General features: G+C 46.5%; 1 protein-coding gene across 5 annotated transcripts in view; it reads right to left on the bottom strand.

Moving 5' to 3' along the window:
- The window catches only part of NTRK3 (neurotrophic receptor tyrosine kinase 3), a 177,070-nt gene that overhangs the window by 131,015 nt on the left and 19,443 nt on the right, over window positions 1–26,612 (bottom strand). For all 5 annotated transcript variants that reach the window (XM_015873066.3, XM_015873065.3, XM_085515384.1 and 2 more), the window contains exons 2-4: window positions 23,178–23,252; window positions 22,235–22,306; window positions 6,631–6,699 (exon numbers count right to left, since the gene is read on the bottom strand). In XM_015873066.3, coding sequence (XP_015728552.2) covers window positions 6,631–6,699; window positions 22,235–22,306; window positions 23,178–23,252 — 216 coding nt within the window. The remainder of the gene's footprint in view (window positions 1–6,630; window positions 6,700–22,234; window positions 22,307–23,177; window positions 23,253–26,612) is intronic.

Below are 26,612 nucleotides of genomic sequence, written 5' to 3' on the forward strand. Positions count from 1 at the left end.
GAAACGACAGTGGGGTTGGGAAAAGATAACTGGGGAGAAAATTATCTGCAGGATCATCTTGAACACACGGCTCACATCTCTTCCTACTCCAGAGAGACGGATTTTGCACATCTATGTGTTTGTGAAGGCATATGCGTGAATAAGGTTTTGCATCTTCCAGGTCAGCACACACACACAGAACAACTTTCACCATAAGGACCGCACAATATGAGCACTTAGGTTGGAAGGGATCTCAAACCTGTCCAGTTCCACCTCCCCAACATGGGCTGGTTGGCCCAGACTGGCTCAGGCTGCCCAGGGTCCCATCCAACCTGGCCTGGATCACTTTCCAGGATGGGGAACATGTACAGTTCAGTCCCACAGTGATTCCATCCTAACAGCTCAAACATTTACCCCTTAGAAAGGTAGCAAGCAGCTTCACACTACCCTAACACACCAACTCACTCCTAGCATCCCACACCTAGAGGAGTCCAAAAGCCTGGCTGATGAAAGCACACCTCCAATTCCAGCAGTGCTCAGTGAAGCTAGCGGTGATTCTACTGAGTACCTTGTACAAACACAGCCTCCTGGTGCTCCAGGACATGAGCTAATGTGCAGGATATCATGCATTTTAATCAAATCAAACAGCACCGCGCTGAGACCCCGCTGACCTGGCCGGGAGAAATGGAAAGAAGCACTTCCTTTAATGTACTTCATTTAAGACACTGTTACACATTTTATATACAATGGATGTTTATTATTATTGATTTTCCAACCTATTAACCATTTCATTTACATTTTTAAAGCCCTACAGCTATCCACGGAAGGAGGACTCTTCAGCAGGGAGGAAACCCCAGTGCTCAGCACAGTTACTGCTAACATGTGCTGGACCAATAACTTGAGCAAAACAGAGGAGAGTGTTTGAACAGACAAAAACAGTCCTTGTGAAATAGGAAAGCAGAAAGAAAAAGCAGGGAGCAGAGCAGTCAGTACAGCAAAAGGTGAGCTCGGTCACCCAAAAGCAGAAGGGCATCTTCCAAAGGTCAATCTGCTGCTTCTTTGCAGCATCCACAGCCCCATGTCAGATAGAAGGAAGCTGTTTCTCTGCTACTTTCCACGCATCACTGCAAAATTCATGCTTCCTTCTACAAAATTAATTCCACTGACTAACAGGATTTGGAAACAAGTTCCAATCGTGCAGCTGCCATTTGTCCATAGCAGTGCTGTGAAATCAGGAGGAGAAGGCAGCTCTTACTAGGGGTTGTTAAACCTGAACCCTAATGATGGCATCTCATTTTATGGGGAGATACAAACTGACTGAAATCTGACTTTTTTGGCAGAGCAAACAGAGTCAAGCTCCGCTCAGAGGCTTTTCATTATTGTATTCCTCCCCTTTCACAAGCACCCAAACCTTTGTTAAGACAGCTACAAGGCTCTGACAAGAGACCTGAAGGCCAAAACACTGAATTTAACAGGCTAGAGCAGATTAGCTCAGTGATTTGGTGGGATTCAATGATAAGCCATTCTCTGCATAGACTTCACAGTCTCTTCACAGTGGCCATAGATCCAGAACCCAAGTTCTCCTGGAGACCCAACATCAGTGTCATCAGCAGGTCTGGGTGCAGGACACAATACTAGCACCATACCTTAGGAGCAGTGTGGGCTCAGAGGCAGTGCAGGAAAGGGAAATTCTGCTCTATTGCAAATTTTCTCATGAAACAAAGCTGCTGGGCAGAGCCGCTGTCACAGCACTTACGGGCAGCTCTTAAGTAATAGAAGGCAGCCTTCCCAGCCTATTGCTAATTCATGATGGGTCATGAATAATACAGAAGCAGCGTGCGTCAGGGCGGAACTTACCCACAACTTGCCCCAGCATCAATGATGTAACTTGCTCTAATCGAGACCCCCACAGGGGCTTTTGCACAAATTAACTCCCATCACTGGCCAGACAAACCGAGTGCCACCGGCAGCTGGCATGGCACTGTGATGTGAATGCACTGTGGGTTTCTGGATGTGTGCATCAATTTTCCTCTTACACAACTATAAGAGCACACCTGGCACATGGGAGATGCATCCCCTCTTTGCTCGGAGCCTTCCATGCTATAATGGAAGAGATTTGCAGAGATTTCAATGCCTGCTTTGCTCTACACCTGCCCAAAAATCCAGACCCTCATCCTTCTTCTCAGATCTCATTACTGTCCTGGCTTTGTGGCTAGCATGGATCACTAGGCACTAGAAGCACCTCAAGGAGCAAATCCCCACTGGCTAGTCACAAGACAGCCCCCTGTGCTGGAGTTACATGGCAGCTACACCACACCTTACAGCAAAGAGACCTCCTCTACTGCATGGTCTGATCTTTGAGTGATCCCATGGGGAACAAGGAATTGGACTCAAAGATCCTTATGGGTTCCTTCCAACAAGGGATACTCTGTGATTCTATGTGCTTACTGGGTGCATCAGCATCTCAGACTTCCAAAGCAAGGGGCTCTTTTCCATGTGCATTCAGCACAGCCCATTACTGAGAGGATAAGGGTATTTCTCTCACATAGCCTTAGCCTGGAAATGCTGCCAAAGCATCTCTTGGTTACAGGCGCTCAGGAGCTTTGCACACCCCCACATTTTCCTGATGGTCTCGTTAACACAGAAAATGCCTGTGAGAAGCAGCAAGCATCACGGCTGCAGGCACACTGGTCTCTATGCAGGAGCAGAGCTGCTTTCTGCACCAGAGGAACTAGCCATAAAGGGACAAAACCCATAACACATGCCATCATCCATCAGACAAAGTATCAGGGCAAGATCTAGGCATGGAGGGCACCAGTTTGGGACAGAAGGAAATGAGGACAATGACATCCAGCACCAGTGTTCAAAGTAGAAGGACTTCACACCCAAAGCAGAGTGATTTTTTTGGGCAACACAGTTAACCAAGGCACACACCCTGCCCCAGGTCTCACCAGCTAAAAGCTGCCTGCAGCTACACAGCCTCTCAAAGGGCAGCAGCTCAGATTGTTGCCACACTTCAGCTGTCTTTTTTCATTCATATAAAGCTGCTGTTGAGCTTTGGTAATGCTTACAATTAAAACACTCTCATACCTCAGGACACAGCCCATCTCCCTAAGCTGTACCTGGTAAGTGAAGAACGAGCCCTGTTTTCATTTTCCATTTCTGTTAGTTTCCCAGCACCAATGCTTCTTTTGGGGGTCACTGGTGGCGTTCTCACCCCCTTCCAGAAAGGTGCGGGAGACAAAGGGAAGAACTATGATAGGGAGCAACATATGGTGTCCAGCATCCAAATTAGCTACTGAGTGGAGCAGGCAAGTACCATCACCTGTATGTCAACAGCTGTATTAGTGCAACTGTTGGTAGCAGCAAGTTCTTAAGCTGCAGCCATAAACATTAAGCTAGACCCATCACACCAGAGAGGTTGCCGTGCCCCATTCCCAAAGCCTCTTGCTGTAGCACTGTACTGCAGGCTGAGCTGGCAGGGACTGCTTGTATTAGAAATGCTGACAGTCCAGGCAGAGAAGCAAGATGTTCAGGACTACAGCATTTTATCCAACCAAGGAGGTAATTGGATCCAGAGTCTTAGGCCTTTCCGGGAAGGAATTTCTTGAAATGTCAGCCCTAAGCTCTCAGAGGACGTGACAAAGGAAGCCAAGGACATGACAGAGGAAACCAGCTGTGACTTCTGAATAAGAAAGGCTCTAAGTCCGATGTTTATGAGCTGTTGCAAGTGTCAGATGCTTCCTTGTGCATGCTCAGCTTGCTTCAGGCTTTGGAGAGCTGTGCACACATTAGCTCCAGCCCTGGCGGTCAAGGTCAGCCTCTGCCGTGGGAATTAGGGCTGGAGTTACTGGAAACCATTCCAAGTCTTGTTCTGGCCAGGAGAAAGAGATAATATTCTTTGGAAGCGTGCCTCATTTTTGCCATCCTTTCTTCAGTGAGTCATCAGTGGAAAAGCTCCGTTCTGTTCAATGCTTCTGCTTTAAAGTAATATTCCTAGCTTGAGACACCCTCCTGAATACAGGCTGGCAGCTCTTTCAAGCCCCACATTCCCATTCACCTGCCTGCTCCCATAGCATGGCATGATCTTCACATTAGCATCCTGCTCATCTCCTCAGTGTTCACCGTGGCTTTGTCAGGTTTTATGTTCCCATATGGAGATCTCCATCATGCATAGCTGCAATTCCTCCCATTCCAACACTTTGTAGAGACAATCCTCCCATCCACTTCAGCCTTGGGCTTCTGCTTCTGCACAGGCCCCAGCTCCTTGCCACCTCATTCCTCTCCAGAGGGGTTTTGGCTCCATGGAAGTCCTTCATCCTTTCTAGTTTTCACCAGTGCTTCACACTCGCTTTATGTGGGCCACATATTCCATCTCCCTTCCAAATCCTGGGAGCCCACTTGGTGCTCAGCATGCCAGAAAACTGTCTTATACTCACCCATCCTCTGCATTTCTAAAAAAAAATTACAAATAAAAATTCCACTTTTGCACATCCTTTCCTAATTTCTCTGCAGCCCAGCAGCTTACTTTACTTTAAAGCCCCAGTGCTCAGGACCACGATCATTCCATGAGATAAATATTTCTTTACCTTAGTTTCCAGCTTCTTTATCTGAATGATTTATTCAGAGTCCATAGCTTAGGCTACATTCCCACACGATCTTTTCTCTCAAACTCTTCCAAAGTTCAGCAGTTTCCTGGCCATGGGGAGGATGCTACAAGCACATCAACACTGGCTTCCCAGTGGGTATCAGCTGAAACATTCCCCTTCTTTCATGCTTTGGGAAGCAGCAGCATCATGTTAATCCAGTACAACCTACCTGTGCTGATGTGAAAGAGGTTCCATAGTGATGAGAAACCCAGAAGGGACGCATGACAAGAAATACCAGTGACAAAGCACTTCTCCAGAAGAAAATAAACTTGACCAGCCTCTCATTCTAGCTCCCAGACAGGGTTCTCACTGATCACTTGAGCCCATGCCACAGGGTGATGCCAAGAAGCCTTTCAGAGCACAGTGGCAGAGATGACCAGCCAAGTTGGGCATTGCCAAGAATCTCCAATGAAAATGCTGACAACACAATTCAGGACAGAATGGCTGTCCCATCTCCTTCCTATTACCCAGCTCCGTGATTTCCCATGTGCCTACCCACATTACTTCCTTCATCAATCAGGGCTCGTTATCTCTTGAGCGCAGCTCTAAGCGCATTTCCAACAGGAGCCAAACCATTCACTTCATTTCCCTCTGCCAGGCTGCAGAGTCCTGGCCCCGAGTGACTCTGCTGACACAAACCGCAGCCACCTCCAGCACACCAGTTTCCCTGCCAGCATCTGCTGTTCACTATGGATGTATTCAGCATCTGGTGAGATACACACCCTTCAGTGCCCAAACAGCAGCATCTCAATTCCCTCTTTGGCACTGGTCTTTTGAGCCCAATTTGTTCTAGCACACCTGGGACACACCCAAAGAAATATACATGAACAAGTGAAATGAAACAACAGAAATGAGCCACATTGGATGCATCGCCATTAATCTGCAGGATCACTGTGATCCCAGGCTCTGCTGATGCCTCTCGCCCAGGACTGCAGCCCCTTTTGCACCTCCACACTTGGGTCTTTTGGAGGCAGCAACCATCAGTCTGAATTTTGCCCAACAGTGCAAACGATAATAAGTAAAGGTCTAAGAATACAAATGACTCATGCTATTAAACTTGAAACCTGAGCCAGGCTTTAAAAAAAATATTTAGAGCAATCAGCAAGGGGACAAACTCCAAGTTCAGCATTTTATGTTTGCAAGCCAGATTCCCCATCAGAAGGGTGTTCCTCTATTTCTAATATCACTATTAGTATTTTTCATTTAACAATTTGACAGAAATAAAATACACTGCAGCAACACCGGTGATAACACACTTACACCCACTTGAAAGACTGTCTTTATTCTTTCATAAGTCACTTCCAGCTTACAGCTCTATTGATCATCGGTGAGGATGAATGGAGCTTCCCAGGATCCTCTGGGAGAAATCCTACATATATATATATATTTTTATACCTACCAAACAACTATTTCTAAAATCCGACAAAACAGGTCATCGGGGCAACACTCCATTGATTTCATGTCCATTTATTCTTCAAGCACAGCACTGAACACTCCATCAATAATTCAACAGGCTGAAGGCCACTGGTGCCCCAGGAGGGACACTATCTCATCATGCACACGGGAGCTGGCAGGTGCCTCAATTGCTAGAGATTAAGGGAGTCATTCACCCAAAAATCAAGTCTTTTTCTAAAGCCTGGCCAGGAGCTAAAAAAAACCATCAGTTGGAGGGTAAGGCCAACCGTGAAGACCAAGTCTTTGAGAAGATCCACTCCAAATCTTGCCTAGTGAGTACGTCTTGTGTGTTCCCAGCATTAGTCAACCATTTACTACCCCAAGAATGACTTGTTCATCATCCTGATGTTAATTAGCCAGCTGCTGCAATGCTAAAAGAGAACCAGTTCTGCTCTGGTGCTCCCATAGCCAGGAAACCCTCCCAGGGAAGGTGCTGCCCAACAGAGTTTTAGGTAATTATTCCCAGGTTTCAAAATCAGTTTATTTAAAGAGCTTCCCTCTCATCCTCCCCTTTGCTTCCAAGAAGAACCTCCAGGATGGAACTTACAGGTCAAAGAGCCGCAGCGTCTGGAAGAGTTGCCATGACAGGGTGGTGAGCCGGTTATCAGAGAGGTCTCTGAAAATTAACAAGAAAAAAAAGGAGTCACGGTAAATAATTCCTCCTGCATGCAGCCCTACTGCCACCACAGGGCCCATCATTCGCTACAGTGCTGTCAAGCAGTTTAGGAAAGCTAAAATTGGGTCCTAATGAGAGATTTTAAATGAAGATAAACCTGAATGGAAATCCCTCATTTTATTTTTCACTCTGAGGGTGGTGACGCATTGGAACAGGTTGCCCAAGGAGGCTGTGGATGCCCCATCCCTGAAGGTATTCAAGGCCAGGCTGGATGTGGCTCTGGGCAGCCTGGGCTGCTGGTTGGTGACCCTGCACACAGCAGGGGGTTGAAATGAAATGATCATTGTGGTCCCCTTCGACCCAGGCCATTCTATGAGATTTTACTCTTCCCTCCCCCAGGGGAAAGTGGTTTATATCCTGCTGCAATGCTAAAAGAAATAATAGTAATAATTCAAACAGTAAGATTTGCCTGATTCTTGCCTGTGAATCTGGAGCTCAACCAACCATACGAAGAAAGAACAAGTCTAATTTTGTACGCTGAACAAAAATTAAGTAAAACTGTCACGTTAAAAGTATTAACACCCGAGTTGTAACAACAGAACAATGATTACCCAAGGTATTATCATACGGTACCTAGTAGCCACGCATTAGAAGTATCCCGTTATGGCTGTTTGCTGCTTGCACCCAGGGGTATCGCTGCCACGGCAGCTAACAGCTCCCTGTCCCTCTCTCCATCTGCCCAAACTTGCAGAAACATAAATCTCATCTACCTGGGAGAGCCTTGCAACCCAGCAGATATCGCCTCTCCAGCTGGAAGCCAGGGGGGATAAAAGAGTGCAAAATCAAACTAAGAATTACTAAAAGAGAAAACCATGTTCAGGAGGCAGGCGAGGCAGGGAGGAGGCAGCTACACAAGGAGAAGAGCCTCAGATTTCCAGCAGCTCAACATGATGATAAGGGAAATGCTGTCTGTAGCCTTCCTGGGTATGCCTGGGGTGAGCAGAGGGGTGCTGGAAGAATCCCAGATCTGCCTGTATCTGTGCTAGCATCCAGAGCTCTGGGAAACACAGGAGGTGACTCCTTATATCTCTTACTGAGCGTGCTTCCACTGCCATCAGTTCCCATCCCCTTGGGAGCTCTGGATTCATCCCACACACTACCAGGCTCATCCACAAAGCCCTGCTCCAAAATCCTGTGGTTAGGAATGGGGAGGTCACTGCAGCTCTGACACCAAAGCAGCATTCCAATGGCTCTCCATGAGTGTGGCAGGCATGCAGACCCACACATCCCATCAGCTCAGTGCTGCATCATTAAAGCCTGGTTGTGCCCCTCAGACTGCCATGCTGTGTAAACCACTGCAAACCACAGGCACCTCATTTTACATGACTAAGATTCCCCCCCCCCAATTCTTAAGGATGCAGACAAACTGCTTCCAGCCTCCAACAAAGTTTAGGGAGGTGACAAAAAACAGCAGGTGACGTTAAGCAGGGGAAAAGTTAAAGAAGAAAATAATTGCCAAACTCTCTTCTTTATCCACCCCAGAGCACTCAGCACCTGGGAAGTTTGCAAAGACAGATGAAAAGTAGGAGGGGAAGGAGCAGATCACTGCTAGAGAGAAGTGAGACAGTACAGTCCCTCCCCCTACACAGAGAGGAGAGAGAAGCATAACAGGGGATGCATGAGAGACAGCAAAATGTGGGAGAGAGGCAGAGATGCAGAGGAGGGAAGTGAGTCTTGCTAGAATGTCCTTTCTCAAAGGTCATGTTTTGCTACATTAGGCAGAAATGTCAAGAGAAAATTGGATTCTGAAAGAGAAGAGAAAAAACAACAGGCTTTCCACGCAAATAAGGGAATCAAAAATAGCATGATCATGTTATTACAATTTAGGGCACAGGGAGATGGAGGAAGGAAACGTCCTCACTAACGCAAGAATCTTTGCCATGCAGATGTGCTCAGCTTTTCTCCTTCGGTCCTTGGAAACCAACTCCTACCACCCACAACCCACCTCGGAAAGCCACAACCCACACTGAGCACTGGGGAAGATGAGCCCTCGCTTGCACACATCTGACCTTGCCCCAGTCATGTCAGACATCTATCATGTCAGAAAGGTCCTTGTACAAGGTCTTGACATCAGCATGGAGACACAACAGGGCTGCATCCACAAATGCAACAGAAAAACATGTTGTTTAGGTCACAGAGCCAAACACCTGAAACCTAATCCTGCTCTTTTATGCACGCATTGAGCCCATCTGCCAAGTGCTGTGGCAGAGCTGCTACAGGAAAACCTCTCTGCACAACTCCTATCTCTCCCCAAAAGAGATCCATCCCCTGTGCTGGACGGGGCAGGCTTCCTAGGGAAGATAGCATGTGATTATGTAATTATCACAGTACATGCACATGAGGAGATTAAATTATGGCTCCACGGGTGAATGGAGCAATGGCACTTTATAACCAATTCAGGGTTTGTAAAGTTCCCTCTGTTCTATCACCATACACAGTGAGTTTCCCAGGCCAAAAGTTCTTTTTCACTTCCAGATCCTCATTGCTTCTATCACTGGAACCCCACCTTCCACCTATCACTGTTCAAATCACTCCTCATAGGTCGACAGTTAAACTAGATGATCTTAGTGGTCTTCCCAACCTTAATGATTCTATGATCTCTTTATCCATATCTTATGACCCTCTAAGTCCTCGCATTCTCAGTGTCCCCCAACAAGAGCTGCTCATCTCCTCCATCTGCTCCCAGATAATCCCCTGCAAAACTCTCTCCAACTGGATCAAGATTTGTTCTGCCTCCTTAAAGTGCTGGAGAAATAAAACTGGGTGCTACAAGACCGGAAAGCTCATATAACTCCTGAAACACCCACAGACCATTTAACTGGGAGCGACACAGAAGTCACCTAACAATAGTAGGAGATCTTATTAAATTCATTTCAATATTGGCACACTCGTATGGAGAAAGCAAAAATAAGCCTTTTCTACATAACCTGCTCTTTGACGAGCAGATTTCCTCCCTCCACAAAAGGAGGGTGTGGGTACCCTGGGATGGAAGCATCACACCAAGTTGTTTTCTGGCTTATGCCCAACAGCCCATTTTCCCCTCTATCCACTGCCTCAGCCATCCGAGCAGGTTTTGTTTGAAACCAGACAGAAATCACAGAATGCAGAAAACTTCAGCCTGAGCAATTAAAATTTGGCAGAGTTAAAGGAAAGTGGAAACAATCCTGTAGCAGTGTGCCAGACAACCTTTATAATAGCCTGTGCACCAGCTCCACCAGTAATGAAATATGGCACATCACATGTCAAGGAGATACCTGGGAGAGAAGCAAAACACCTTTGTGTATTTCACACTGGCAAAGAGAAGCCTGTCTCAGGACATAGCTGTGGCAATCTGGCTGAGGAATAAGGAAAGAGAAAAGAGAGCCATTTCTTTTGGTCCCTGTACATGAGGAGCAGCACATAGGGACTAGGAAAGCATCACCTTCTGCACGGGAATCACAGAATTGTTTGAGTTGGAAGGGACCCTTCAAGGCCATCTGGTCCAACTGCCCTGCACTGAACAGGGACACCTACAGCTGATCAGGTGCTCAGAGCCCCATCCAGCCTGACCTGCAGCATCTGCAGGGATGGAGCACCCACCACCTCTCTGGGCAACCTGTGCCAGTGCCTCACCTCCCTGATCAGGATAAGAGCTCAGTTCCAGGCAGCCCATAGCAAAGGGTCTTTCATGAAAGAGGAGGAAACAGCATGTTCTTCTCTTCCCTCGATTACCCTGCTACCAAAAGAGCTCCCACTATTAAAGCCATTTTTATTCAGCTAAATTAAGCTGGATGCCTCATTAATGACAGCAACAAGCTAGAGCCCCTGTAATTAAACTGTAAGCTATATTATGCGGTTCAGTCCAATATGATGTCAGAAGCTCTGCTGGGGAGGGACTCTGCTTGCCTATCCCTCCTCCACTCGCTCTCATTTCCAGCATGAGGCATCCAGTTCCGCATGGGGGAAGTTTTCCATGCATTTTAATAACATGGTGCCACTCTGGAAGTCCTGATCATGGGAACAGAGCAGCCAGGGTTGGAGGAACTCAACCAAGAGCCAGACACAAATCAGAGATGAGGCACACCATCAAGCCTCTCCAAAACTTAATGTCTCTCCTTAATGTGATAGATTTATCCCCAGCCAGACCCAGGAACTGTGGAAATAAATACTGACCTCACCACAAAGCAGTCTCTGCAAGTGTTGAGCTCAGTTGAAATCCCCCATAGCTCAGCACAAAGCCCCAACAGGACACACCTGAACCAGAGCCTGCAAAGCTTCAGAGAGTGCACACACAAGCCACACAGATGGAAAATGTAGTTAGGTAAGTCAGTAGTGTTCAGGTCTTTGCTGATCCCAGACAGAACAGAATAAAATAGCCATCAATGTTCAAACTCCCTTTGTAAGTTTGGACACCATAACTCTCTCTTTGATCCCAAATGTATCCACAGTATTGTACTATGCTCTACAAGGCATCTGAAGTTACATATCGCATCCCATCATCATATCATTCCCCCCAAATTATTTCTCGTTCTAATAGCCAAAACTTGTAATAATCTCTCAAACTCAAAGCCTCCTGCATTGAAGGAGAGCATCAACAGTGGGAGCTATGCCCAAAAGATGCGACATCAGAGAGGAGCAGCCCAGCACCCCTTCATACCTCCTAGTTTTAATATCATATCTCAAATGCCATTGAAACAGGATGGAAGAGGGTGGAGAGGGTTGACTCCTCCACACTGTTCTTTAAATAACAGCATAGTAACGCAGAAGCTTCAGAGCATAGTAGGGCAGGGGCGGAAGGCACCACAGCTCCGGCAGCTCTCAGCACATCTGCTTTGCACCTCTCCTCCCACCGCCTCTGCCAACAGCCCAGCCCTCAAAGGCCATCTCCACGATGCCTTCACACCCTCCAGCTCATCTTATCTGAGGCACCTCCCAGCTGCACTAAGCTTTTTTCAGAGACATATCGTCCCTCAGAGCTCACTGTTGCTCACAGTTTTGGTTCGGCGCATGGTACAGATGGGAAGTGGGCAGCAGATGTGGGTAATATCATCCCCTATGCTTCAAGATGGATCAAAGGCGGGGATCTGGCCCTCCCGTTGTTGCATGCTGTTTACACTGCTCTTCTCCAAAGACATCTGGGCTCCCAGAGGACTCGAGGAAAGGTTAAAAGCGAGGTCAGCCCTGCAGTTGCTTTCCCTTTGCCTGCCAGCTTCCCCGCAGGGCAGAGTCCAGCAGCATCCACAAAACATGCCAATCTCCCAACTTAAGGAAAAGAAAATTAATCTGCAACAGGCAAGAGCCCTTCCCTATGGCTGCCCTCTTACAGCTGAGATATCCTCAGAGATGCTTTGCATCAATCCTTTCTTTTCTCTCCCAACCTAGAGTCATTTTAGGTCCATTACATCTAGAATAACCATACACTGGGCTTTTCTCCTATTTCAATACCCAGCCATGATACTGGAGAGTTGCACTGATTGAGAACAAGGGTTGCCAGCTGACAGCTCCAGCAAGGGGCTGGCTTTATCCTGCCTGTTTGCTTCAAATTGCATGTTTCTTCCAGATAGGAACAGAAAACAGCTGGGGAATGCCTCCCACTCACAGGTTTCCAGCAGGCCCGAGCAAACCAGACAGCTGCGTAACAAAAATCACCCCTGCTGTACTGAGACACAGCACGAGGAGACAGCATGGGATGGAAAGTACCTTAAGGGGCATCTCCTAGCATCCCTATACACACAGGGACACCAGACTGCAGACACCCACCCTCCCAGAATCCCATGTGTTTCCCATTGCATCTCATGGGTATGCTGAAACATTACAGGTGGGTGCACCGCTCCAGGCAGAAGGGCACCCCATGGATGTGGGATCCAGGCAAAGTGCACACAAGAGCCCCAGTTCCATTCAGCACACAGCCCTGGGATGGGGTCTTGTCATCCCCTCCTCAGGGAGGGCTGTACTCTCAGCTGTTGCAGGGCTCTTGCATCAAATTTATATTAAAAACAGTTCTCCCACACATGCACTTAATTGAGTGCCCAGAAATCAATGAGCCCTGAATAATCTCACACACTGCTCTTGCAGGGGTTAGTAAAGGGAACAGTAACAGCTATGCCTGAGCACTGATTTGTCTGCCTTGGGGAGCTGCCAAAGGCAGAGAGAGTCTGGGACAGTGATGAGGAATCTGCAAGCAGAGGCTCTGAAGAAAAGAAGGGTACAAAGATGTATGTATGGATATATATACACACACACCCCTATATCTCCCAGCAACAGCAAAACAACAGGGCATTAGGCAGGCTAAGCTCTCAGCAGACACTGCTAAATGGTTTCCAATTAATTAACTGATTACATGATAGAACAGAAGGGGATTCAAGTGAGTGCTGTTGACCTTTAAGAATAATTAATATCATCAGGATCGCAAAACTCGTCCAAGAAAAATAATTAGGAAGACTCTAATATTGCCTCCAAAGCCATGTCGACATGAAGGAGGAGAGGAAGGTTCTGGTTATTATAGAAGCACCGTTCCCAAGTATTTTCTAGCAAACCCATTTTTCCTTTACACTTAGTTTCCATAGAACTTGCACACACACTTCTTCCCAACCCCAATCAACCCTCCTCCTCCTCTCCAGATCCATTTTCCCTATGACATTTTCCACAGCTCACCCCCAGTTCCACATGGAAACTTATGGGAAAAGGGCTGGAAAGCCTGTGAGCTTCCCCAAGAAGGATTGCATGAATACACTGCAAGGGAGACTGTGTGAGCAGCCATCACCCATTGCAGAAGAAGTGTGGAAAAAAAGCCACAGCCCTGGAATGAAACCCACCTTTTCAGCAAATAAATAAGTTTCCTCTGCAGCTTATTACTGTTGCAACTTCTGTGGCTTGACACTTCACTAAATTATAGATAAAAGGAAATACAGTCTTCCCAGGCTCAGAAAAGGAGGCTGCTGCCAAAGAGCTGTGTTTACACCAGCTAATGAAAAGAAAGTCTGCCATTAGCCCACAGCACCCAGCCTGCATCCCTGCTGAGCGCAGCAGAGCTTAGGATCAAGCAGCTGGACACATAGATGACCTTTAAGGTTCCTTTCAACCCAAGCTATTTTATGATTCTATGACACCCGCCCCGAGGGACCAGATCTGTGGGGCACATGTGGGGAAGAGAAAGCAGAGCTGGGATCATGCACCTCCGGTGGGACCAGACTCCACCAGAGGGACTGCACTGTCAGCCAGTAGAGCTGGCAGCTGCCACCTCCTGTGCATCACAGAGGCTCCTGGCCTCAGCAGGAGGTGATGCTGATATGCTCCAGCAATGCCTCATCAAATGGCAAGATAAACACTCAACCTGGGAGACAGACAACATCAAGCAGAGAGCTGGCTCACAGCTCTCCCCAGGGACCCACGGGGAGGGGGAGCAGGGAGGCAGCAGCACCAAGGGGCACACCTGAGCACGGGGTTTGGAGCAGAAATGTTCCTGTTTGCAGCAGTTGAGCACACGCAGGGGAGTACTGTTCTGAGCAGAGAGTTGCCTACAGCTACTAAAGGCAGCCAGGGTCCAGCAAATCCTGCTTACTGCAATCCTCACTCATAACTACCCTAAAAACAGAAACATGTTTTGTCCTTAGCAATTAGTTCTGTCAAAAAATTCACAGGAACATCTGAAAAAAAGGGGGCTGTACATTTCCTGTTCTCAAAACATGTTGTACATAAAAGAAAGATAAGTTTATTTCCTCTACCCTTTATCTACAAACCTTGGTCACTGTGAGGAGTATTTTCAAATGAAAAACATAATCACCATGAAAGCTCAGAGTGCTTCAAACTGCAGCAGGCATTCCTTCATTATTCCAAGATAGCAAATTACTCACAATTATCAACAAGCACAACTGGATTCAACAAACATTTAACCAGGCTCCATGAGCTGTGGTTACGGTGAGGTCAGATGTCAGCTCTCCTAGTAAACTTCCCAAGGGAGAAAACCACAGACAGCTGCCGGGTAGAAGTGCTGCAGGATGACTCCATTCCTGCTGCAGAGCAAAGCCAGTGCCAGGAGCCACTGCAGTTCAGAAAGTTTATATTGCGTCTGTCAAACAGACATCTCAGAAGACTTGCTTCATACAGAGGGAAAGATGGAAGATTGAAAGAGCTGCTGGCAGTGAAACCAGACAGGTCATTCCTCAGGTGAATTCAGACCTTATAGCTAGACACAGCGTGCAGGTGTGAGCAAGAGGCAGGGGTAATATGAGGCTTCAGCACAAGCAGGGTGGCTTGGCTACAAGCAGAAAAGGCCTGTACTACAGTCAGGGTGGCTGGAGCTGCTTGGAAGCTGGAAAGCACAGCTGTAGGCAGAGAGAACAGGAGGGTTGGAGGCGGGGAGGCCTGATAACACGGAGGCTGGGAGACTGATAAGCCCGATAAGGGGGGGACAAAGGCCGGACCTGGGTTGAAGGGTGGGAAGGAGAAGCTCGACCACGTGCAGGAGGGCCGGGTGGGGCACTGTCCGTGGTGCTGAATGGCGGTGCGCCATTCACTGCACCGCAGGGAGGAGGGGACACAAGGCACACTTGTGATCCAGCCCGATGGTGGGACCTGTCCCCTCCCATCACCCACAGTACCTGGGAAAGAAAGACCTCACACTCCTATTAACATCCTTATAAACATCTCAGTGTCTTGCATTTGATAATTCAAAATTCACCCCTAATACAAATGAAGGGAGAGGTTTGGTGAGAAACTTTCCCTTCCTCCCCTACATCTTTCTAATAAAATTTTATAATTCCAATAAAACACACAACTGCTTAACTCCTGACATTTAAATTATTGCCTAGTCACACGCTATCGTGGATTAATATCTCATCATTCATGCCCTGACGTATCTTATTACTCAAATAATGTATGATTTGAATGTTTCTATTTTTCTGCCCTGGTGCTTAAAGCCTGTACATCAAAAAAGGGAAAAATCATCCCTGGAACTGTACTGTTAGTAAACCAGAATCAAGAAAACAAACAATCTCAGGTGAGATAATTTGAGTGGTCACTCAACTTTCCCTCATCCCACCGTGATTTCTCTCTCTCCCAGCAGCTTTCCATGAGGCTTCCACGCTCTCGGGTCTTCTCTGGGATGTTACTCTTCCCTGTGCAGTAGCTCTTACACTGGCAAAGGTAGATAAGACACACCTTATAACACAACTCAATAACTGAGCCGCAAGTTTTGTTCAACAACAAAAAGGAATAGCCATAGGATGTTTCTGGATTATCTCCATTGTGAAGTGATCTCAAAAGCCTAGAAACAAAATCTGGTCATAGTCAGTCCCCTAACTGCTGGAATCAGCTCATTATGTGCTGCTGGTGTTCTCTTCTGAGAGGCTGGAAGATATAGTGAGGTTTAACTAACAACAAATCTCCTTCAGGACAACGTGTGATGTTTGGCCAGTCTTTGAACGGCATCTCACAAGAAGACATCTATCAGGTCATTGTTGCACAAGGGCTACATATTATACAGGACAAGCACCCCCAAGCAGTTTCTGTTATTTAAGAAAAGGGAAAAACAGGACTCAAAAGGCAACCGTTGCTCTCTAAAAGAACAGCAGTTGCCTCTTCCACAAATACTCCAAAAAACAATGCAATCTTCAGAGAGCAAAATAAGTCCCTATAGTCACACAGTGCAGCTGGAAACATCTCGGCATTTCAAAGGAAGGAAGGAGAGAGAAAGCCATGCTAAAATCCTGAGAGTCCAGGTACTAGAGCAATAGGCATGACAGAATCCGAGCAGGCAACAAATACTTGTGATAGCATTATTACAGCTCATCTTACATTGCAACCACATCCCACAATTGAATGCCAGATATCACTAGAAACCATACCAGAAGTTATACTGCAAATAGAACACATAAAAGGAGAGAAAACAAGCGTTGTTGTTCCAGGTTTTCAGGTGGAGAGATCAAGGCAGAACAGGTCTTGCTCCAAGGTGCAAAGTGCTCGAGTTAGAAAGTTTCTGTCTCAAGTCCCATTGGAGTACACAATTCATAAAATCACTGCTCCACCTCCTATTACAACACAAAACACCTCCCGAGCTGACTGGAACAGCCTGCAGTCAGGAATCCTACACCCAGACCTCCACACAGAAGTCAAATGACTTTGACCCAGCCTAAAGGAAAACCTGCAGGAAACCAGAATCTCCACTGCTGTCAGTTGGCATATCTGCTCTGTGCTGGCATCCAGGGAACAGAGCAGATAGAAAGACAGAGCAGGAAAGTTTATGGAGGAGGAGACATCGCTGCTGTTTGTTTTGGCGAGTACACTATAAGCGTGCCCATCATTTTACAGAACAACTAGAGAGACACAGGGGAAAATGCCTCCTAAGTAAATCACAGCACAGAGGCTCACTGTTAGAAGGTGGTGGGGTGGGAACTTCTTTTACTCTAAAGGGTGAATCAAATTGTATCCAAACTGCCTGCTTGATTAGGAATAATGAAGGAACATTCTATTTAATGACTATTTAAGACTATTTAATTTTTCCTCTTTTTTTTTAATAGTCATGCAAAAATTCAACTCTCATTTAGTCCTTTGGAAATGCAAAATAAAAGGCATTAAACTATCGAGGAGATGGTTTAGTTAAGCACATTACTTCATACTCTCAGTGAGTTAAGAGCTCTCATCTACTGTGCCCCAGTTTATGCACAGGACTTGTCAGACTGCACTAGCTCAAGAGTACAGAAAGGAAAACATAAGCAATTAACACATGACAGTTTGGATTAGGAGGAGGCTGCCAAGATGGATATGAGAGCAGTGTAGCGATGAAAGAACAAAATGTAGAGAAATCATCGGGAAGAGAGTGAAAGGGTAATGGCACATCCAGGATCAAGCAAGGGACTGCAGGCAGTCACAGGGCGTGGAGCTGTTTACAGGAGGAGAGCAAAAGAGAACATTTAACTCTGCCTTATATACACAAGTGGCTCCTTTAGAGCAAGGCAATAGATCATTAAACACAAAGGACAAAAAAACGACCCTCAAGCCAAGACTGAGAGACTGATGCTATACTTGCAGTAATTCAAAGTCTGATATTTTGTTCCTTTCCTTCTTTATTATAAGATCTTGATCAATCTCCCATATGCACAGAGCAAAGAACGCAAACCTTGCCAGCCTTGCCAATCTGTTACCTGCATCCCTTGTAATCATGTGAGCCTCAGCTGCTGGAGGGCTTCGAGTGCTGTCCCAAAACAGCACTGAAGAGCACACAAACTCACCCACTCTACACTGCTTGGCTACCTCAGTTTTCAGGGGATACACCCCAGTTTCTTCCTTGTCAAAGACTAAAGCCACAGCATGACTCTGGGAACTCCCATGCCAAAGCTGCAGATTACTTCCAACACCAGCATAACAGTTCACATGACACCTTACATCACTGGAGTCAGAAGGGACCCCTAAAGGGCACATAGTCCAGCTCCCCTGCAACAAACAGTGACGCCACAGTTGCCAAGTGCCCAACGGGACACCCAACCCAACTCCACTCTCTGAGTTATACAACCAATAGCACAGGTCCTAGGATACTCCAGGTTAACCACATTGAATTCCCTATGGGAACAGACCCATTCATCAGCCAGCTCACACTTTATCAGCCAGAGGGGGTCCATGCACATTCCTGCCAGCACCTCCCAGTTTATCCTCAAGCCTTAATTTTATAGCAAAAACACTGGTAAGATCACACAGATATAAAAATCCTACAGAACAGAAAGTGGCCTGCCCATATGATACTCCAAAACCAGTTGCAGTCAGCACAAAGTACTCTTGAAGCCCATCCTGGCTTTTCCCAAAGAACATCCTAATGATGCTCGGGTGAAAAATAGAGGAAAAAAAGCTTTATCCTCAATCCCATCCCTGCTCTGGCAGGCAGTGCTGAGAGCTCTTTGACAGGAGCTGTGTCTTGGCCAGCCCACAAACCCATTTAGAGCACGTATAAACATCCAGAAGACACTTTAAGAAAAGCCTCTAAACGCAGGCAGAAATGGCAATTATTAATTTTCTAAATAGAAATCTGACTACTTAAGCCTTATTTAAAAGTGTGCCTGTCTCTATAATTACACAGCCTTAATTTGTTTCCTTTCCTCCACAATAAATAAGGTGCGCACAATTACCCTCTGCAAACACGGTGCCTCCTGACTGGCTGGCCCAGTATGCAGCTGTTCAGGAAAACATTTAGAGGGAATTACAGTCTCTTAAGTACCTGTTTCCCAGTACAGGGAGACTCAGACACCACAAAAGTCAATTTGTCTCGCCCTAGGCACAATCTGCAGGAACTCTCCTCTCCCACATGCATAACTCTACCACCCCAGCTGTGAGCAGCAGGCTGGACACACTGCCTGGAAGCAATCAGGTCTTGTCCTCTCTTGTGCACTAGATTCCCAGAGCTGGGTTTTCCTGGTGACTTCCCAGTGTGTAAATAAGGATTGTGATCACATTGCTTTCCTTCCTACAGGGCACTACAACAACCTCTCTGCGCTGTTTCTCTGCCTATTTTCATGACAGTTACCTGGGAAAAGATCCTCGTGACTTGTAATTTCCTATCAAGTTGAATTAAATTGGCCAGAGCATTCCAATATTACTAAGAGAAGAATAGGCATGGTAAGAACACGCAAGACTTTCCCCTCAGTAAACTTTTCTACACACAGTGACATAGTAAATATGTATTCAGATGGTTTATACATCTTAAATTTAGGCACCATATCACCCCAAATTCTTCTTGCATACATCAAGCCAAAGACTGAGGTTTTATGTCATCACTAAACCATTTTTAGTCTGCTACCCCAATTTCCCCACATCTGAGCAGTCAGAACAAAGTTATCCACCCCACATTCCATGCACAGTGCTCTCCACAACCATTTCCCTATTAGCCAAGAGACAGCAAAAGCTGCACAGAAATGGGAGTAGGAACCCACCAGTGCAACTCTGCATAGAAATAGAAAAGGCTTCCAGAAAGGCTCTGGATGACATTCAGTTCAGATCAGGCTTGTGTCCATCCACTTCAGCACAGAGTCAGTACTACTTTTAGAAGAAAGCAATGGCCCAAGATCTACAACAGGGAAGGGGGTGGAATTTAAATGAACCACCAAACCTCATCCAGAACCATTTTGAGCCCCTACAAACCTGAGCTCCTGCAATTAGGGCTAAGTGATCTGCTTATGATTGCACAGCTGGGGTCTGAAGACAAGCGCATGCAGTAAGGAACGGACAGAAATAGAAGCTACGGGGAGAAGGCAGAGCTATCTGGTCCATCCAAGATGAGGAAGCCTTGACGAAGGACACTGGGAAAAAGTCACTTCAGAGGGAGGCTGGGATTCAATTTAGAATAGGGAGGGATGGAGGGAAAAGAAAGCAATTGAGTCCCTGTCATTTGTATACAAGTTTAACATGGAAAAATGCCTGCTGCTTTTCAGATCCAGCTCACAGCACCCCATGAGGTCCAAGGATCACTCTTACTCAGGCTGTGAAATCTCTATGTTGTTAGACATGTGCAGTCCATACATCTCAGCACCACCTGCAATCATCCAAACACACAGCAAAGGAGCAGCAAAGCCACACTGTCCTGCAACACATTCAACTGCTGCCAGCTCTGCCATGAGGGGATTGGGATGGTATCCCTTGCTCTCGTCAGCTACTATAACCACTTAAAACAGTCCAAGACTCACAGCAGAGTGATATTTCCATTAATCCTTTTACCCCTGGCACCTACACGTAGTGGGTCCAGAAAATATCAGGCTCTCAGCAAGCTGAGCTCTCCAAGAAGCAGCAGCCAAGAAGACACCCTGATGTGCTGGCATAGCTCTATGGGCACATAGCAGAACCCAACTGGCACTGGGTGCCTGTAAGCCCAGGCAGCATCCATGCTCTCTTATGCCAGAATTAGATAGTCCTAAGAAAAAGAAGCCAGCACCATGATGTAAGAGTTCAAGGACATAGATGTCCCTGCAAGACCCAGCTCTGCATCCCTGAGGATGAGAATCCACCACCAGGAGCGGCCACCTCACAAACATTCACACCCCAGGGACACATCGCTGGGTGCGCTCAACAGCATCAAATCCCACCAGCAAACACCAACCAAATAATGCACTTCCTTGCCTCGAGCTTGAAACAGCAAGGAAAGAAAGACGTTAAGAACATGATCAATCTTACACAGCCCGAGCAGTAAACAAACACATATTTCATCACAACATACCAACCTCAGCTTCTGACACAAGATGTATATGTTGGGTTTTTTTTCCCTCCCCATCTCAAAAGTAATCACGAAAGACAAAAAAATGAACCCAAATATTTTCTAAGAAAGCAATAACAAATGTACGTGTACACATTAATGGTGCATTCAGATTCAAAAGGAACATATCTCCTTCCACACTCCTATGATAACTGAACAAATGTCATCGGGTATCAAACACTATGCATGTAACAGATAAGAATTAATAAGCTGCAATTGCACAATTGACAAACTACATTAAAAAACTACCAGTTGGGAGAGGTATTTCAGAAAGAGCATTTCCCATTAATAAACAACTACACGAAACAAATGCTACAAATCAAAATAATAAAGCACGAAAATTAGGGAAATCCCTATGGCCAGTGTTAAGGAGGTTATAATATAACAAGGAATGTACTTTTAACAACTCAGGAAGGCCTCATGTTTGTTCATAACGCCCTTAACTATTCATGCCCTTTGGTACTGCACATCTCCTATTTAGCAAGTACTTTACCGTCACTTAGCAACTGTAACTGGTTTTCCAAAAAGGAAGCTTCTGGGGTTTTCAGTTCAAATAATCTCTGAGCACACATCAAAAGACAAATATATATGGCTCTGCAGGTTGGATCTATCTCCCTCCACCGGTAATATCCCATGTTAATGGCCGCGTGCACCCACAGAGTCAAATAGCTGTGCTCTGCAACCATTTTTCCATGGCAAAAGCTACTGGTGCTGGTTTCTAAAACACAGGGATGCTCTCCATCCCGCTTGGCAGCTCACACCCAAAGCCGTGCACTTCTTACCAACTTCTACTTTGTTGTTCTTTTAATCTGTGTCAGAGCCAAGTAAGGTTTACCTTGGACACAGCTGCTTTGCCAAGACATCTCAAGCCCATGAACACGTCCCATAACTTGCATGGTATTCCAGCTTTTGTTCAATGCCTTGGGAAGGTGAATAGATATCCAGTAAAGAAATCCCTTGGCCTCAAGCATAGGGAAACACCTTGGGATCTCATATCTAATGGCAAATGATGCCCAGTGAGATGGACACTCACACAATACCCAACAACGCCACTACTCCAGCCCTACCTGATGCCTACCAATAGGCCAGCTCCCAAAGCCACTCATTAGGAGAAAACCACGTGCCTCAGGATTTGCATAACGAGATGGCCATCCCTCCACCCCTTCCCCTTCAGCATCCCCCCCTCCCTCATGCCATGCTCTATGACCAAGGCTTTGCTGAGTTTTGGAGAGGGGACACAGACAGCAGCTGGCTGCACTCACTCACATGTAGCGCAGATGAGGGTTCTTCGCAAAGGCGCGTGGCTGGATATTTCGCAGTCCTGAGTTCCTGATTGTCCTGCAAAGAGAATGAAAGGGATGCAATGAAGTCAACATTGAAGACAGCTCTAAAGCCCTGTGCTAAGTAAGAGACAGAGCCCAATACTGGGAGTAGCAGTGCCAAAATGAGTATGCTGGGAGCCCTCTAGTCCCTAAGGAGGGACATCTCTCCCCAGACAGCCTCCTCAAATGCAGAGGAAATTGGGCTTTTCAGCTTCAGCTGATACACAGAAGCACAGGCTCAGCACAGAGCAGCTGCAAACAACAGTATACCTCTTTACTGTTTGCTTTGACAAGATGAGAACTGCATCAGTCTGCATGCAAGATGTGTGTTTAGCATGCAGTGTATTGGGGTTCAGATACCTGGGTGGTACCCAGCCTTCCCAAGCATCAAGCAAACAAATCGAGACCCTTGGGCCTAAAGTGCTTTGTGATGCACAAGGTCATTCTCTTCTGAAACCAGCAGGGCTGCACAGGGAGATGCCATTTCCTTATTGTGCAGCACTACCACAACAACAACCAAACTAAATGAGAACCAACAGCCCAGCATTGAAGGATTGGCAGAGACAGCTGGAAATTCACATTGTGGGACTGAAATGAGTCAGAACAATGCACAAGCCCAGCACCAGAACAGCGGGGGAGAGGAGAGGTCAGGGCTGATGTGTGTTGACAGAACTGTCAGGAGCTAGCAATCTTCCTTCTCCCAGATCCAGCAAAGACCAGAAAGCACTTCATCTCCATTTTGTGAAGTCTCATAACAAAACACTGCAGAGCCAGCAGCTTAAACAGGCTCCAAAATGCCACTGCACTGAGACAAAGGGAACCATTTGCTTAGGAAGGAAGGGACTGCCCAGTGCGCTTCTCTTGCCCGACATGCAAGACATACTCACAGCCTCTGGAGTCCCGTATACAGCTCCATGTCTACAGCATTCAACGTCTGCAAGTTCTTCCAGTTCTCTATGTGTCTGTGAAAGAGAAGGAAAGGTTCAGCCACGGCACACCCAGATGGCAGCACACAGCATCATGTTCACCTTTGCTATAGCCCAAACCTTCAACGTGCAGAAGGTCTGGGGATTGGATGTACTCTGGCTTTAGCACACTTATCCCCCAGATACATGTGGTATGCATCACGTTGCCAAAATAAGCAGCTTCCCATGCTGCTTTTTATTCTGTGTTCCCAGCACTCCAGGGGGAAAAAACAGACAACCTCCACCACCACAGTTTGACTCAGAATTTCCAGTGTAGGGAATGCAATCGATCCCTTGTACACTATTGGTAAAGTCATTGCTTCTCCCCGTGCACATCAGTGAAAAAATGCCACTCAAAAGGACTGACAGTAAATAAAACCTCTCTGCAAAAAATATGGGACCTGAAAGGGGAAGGGAGGGGGAGGAATGGTCATATATTTATCCATTCTGTTACTAGGGTGGACAAACAGGGTGCTGGTCCTTGCTAGCTGGAAGTGCTGCTGGCAGCAGAGTGCCAAACTCAGTTTGGAAACCATGCCTTTATTATAAATTCCTCTGTCGCCTGGGGCATTCTAGCAGGTATGTTATGGAGAACGAGAACAGAAATAGATCTGTCGCCAGGGGATCGTTATTCAGTAAATATTAGAGCTGGGGGAAGGTGACAGATCGACAGCCCCAGAGGACGGGGTCCCCTATTATCAGCAGCATAGGAGTGAGGCTGGCAGCAGCATGGCCACAGGCCCCTAACAAGCTGCAATGCAATACAGCTGGGAGGAAGCTTAGTTTTCACCAGCCAGGTAATCCATGGTGAGTCTTTCTCCCAGACCAAACTCATATTCTTTCCACCAGAAAGCACGTTCACAAGAGAATCTTGCTGCAGAGCAGGTAAACGCGGTCCTCTATCAGAGCAACCTCAAAGACGGTCTGTCCATCTGTCCAGTTCCCTTAAATAAGGCATAACAGAAGTGCAGCCTCCAAATTGCACAATGCATGCACTCAAACTCACATTGGCCCTGATGCCATCATTGGGTTTGTGCGCAGCTCTGGGAAGAGAAGCATTTCTTGTGATGGAGGGTTAGGGGCGATGGGCCAATGCTAAGAATCATCACCTCTGGGAACAGGACCTCACGTGGTGGAACAGAGAGTGAATAAGGGGAATAGGGACCTTCAGCCACTCCCAGAGCAGTCACAGAGGTCATGAATTCCTTCTCAAGACATAGTGAGTGCTGGAGAAATGTTTGCACAAGAACAGATGAAAAAGCACAACAGAATTGGGACTTAAGCTACATCCCAAATACCAGCCAGATAAAGAAAAAGGAATGTAAAAATCCAAATTCTGGATTAAACCTAATCCCTGAACACATTTCTGTGCTATCACCCTCCAGATCCAAGAAGAACAGAGACCCAGAAAAGTCATCTCTACGGATGCCCCATCCCTGGAGGTGCTCAAGGCCAGGCTGGATGGGGCCCCAGGCAGCCTGAGCTGGTGGGGAACAACCATCCCATGGCAGGGGGTTGGAACTCAATTATCTTGAAGGTCCCTTCCAATTCAAGCCATTCTATTCTAGTCTATGAAAGGGCAGCACTGAAATTTCACATCCTATGGTACAAGACTGTAGGACTGTACTTCTGGGTACTTGTCTTTTGCAGGACTACAGACACAACTCCAACATCCAAAGGAGAAGCTCCTCCAAGAAAAGAGGCAGGAAGGGGATGACTTGGGTTTACCACTAGGGCATGCTGGAGATACAGCATCTGAGCATTGATAAAGGGCAGAGATGGAGCAGCCCTGAGCCAGGAGCTATGGAGCAACCACAGCTGGGAGGGAGGTGGCAGCCAGATTGGCTCTTATTTCATTGATTGTGGTTGCTAAAATAAAATAGTCGAGGTTATTTTTGACCTGACTCTCAAAGCCGCATGCAGCATATGAGAGGTAGGAAGAGACCTGGGCTTGTTCCCAATGACACACAGTCTTGCTGGTGACTGGGGGTCTTAGTGAGAGCTGTAAATCTGGCAGAACTACAAATGTCTTGGCCTGCTCTGGACTCAAAATGAAGAAGTCTCTCATGCAGTCTACAAAATGCTGCACTGTAACTATGGAAGTAGAAGAGAGCCATTATGCCAGTACAGACCTCCAATGGAAAGAATGGCTATTGCCCTTTAAGCAGACCAACCTCTCCAGAAGGGACACTGCACCAAGCTGTAAAGAAACCTCCAGAATCCATGCTCCAGCCTCCCAAAGGCAGCCCAGGATTTTCCTGAGCCAGATACACTTCAGTTTGTTATTTAACATACACACACAAAACACTCATATAGGGAGTGACAAGGGAGGTGGAAATAAATACACACACATATAATCTCATGACACAGCAGCTGTTTTAAATAGAGTGCAACAGAGGGTGATGGCATCATCTTGAATTAGGTGCACAGTTCAGAAAGCAACTTTGAGTCCTTGTAGTTATACAGACGCTTCCCATCACAAGGGGGCCCAGAAAGTCATTTTCATATACATATATATGTACACACACACACTTATTTCAGCTTAGGAGTCACTCTATCTCCTCAAAGTGGCAAATCAGACTTCATTGACAGACACCCCAAAGATACACCCAGAAATCCATTCTCTTTTGTTCCCGATAGCTTTTGAAAGAGTAGCGTAACCTTTAAGAAGGGGATTCAGGCAAATCCAGCCAGCACAAAATAAACAGAAATGCATCTTACTCTGAAAGTTCAAGGAGTCAAGCTGTGATTGCAGAATTGGCAGCAGTTGCACAGGAAAACAAACCAACCAAAGAAACTTCATCCCTAAAACTTCAGTCCCTCTTCATGTCCTTCACCTTCCCAAGTTAGTTCCTCTTCCTTTCCATGGCTTTGCTTGCCCTCAAAAGACAACATCTATTATGCAGATTCTGGCCAAGTCCAGGTCTACCTGCATTGCAAAGCTGCCATTTACAAACCAAACTGTCCTCTTTAGGAGTAAGCTGGGGTTATTCCTTCCAAATTTGTACTGAAACGCTCTTCTCATTTCTTACAACACACACAACACAAGCACTTCATATTTATTTTGTCTTGCATCAAAATTATCTTTGCTTAAGCAGCTTTTTTCCTTTCCTGCTATTTACATTCTCCTTCCTTTACAAGGAAGTCAGACCCACCCAGCAATCATTTATAAATTACACAAGGTCAGTTCTCCTAGGGCAGCATGCCTGTACCGAGCAGTGAAGTACAAGGCAAATTGAACCAAATGCCTTAAGAGATATTACCTCAAGACACAGAAGAAATGCAGATACATTGCTCAGACAGAGCTTTGGTGGTGAGGTCGTTTCACTTCTGGCTTCGAACCCAACACACAACTGG

Source organism: Coturnix japonica, chromosome 14 (genome assembly GCF_054131305.1).
Source record: "Coturnix japonica strain WE chromosome 14, WE-NBRP24, whole genome shotgun sequence".
Classification (NCBI taxonomy): Eukaryota; Metazoa; Chordata; class Aves; order Galliformes; family Phasianidae; genus Coturnix; species Coturnix japonica.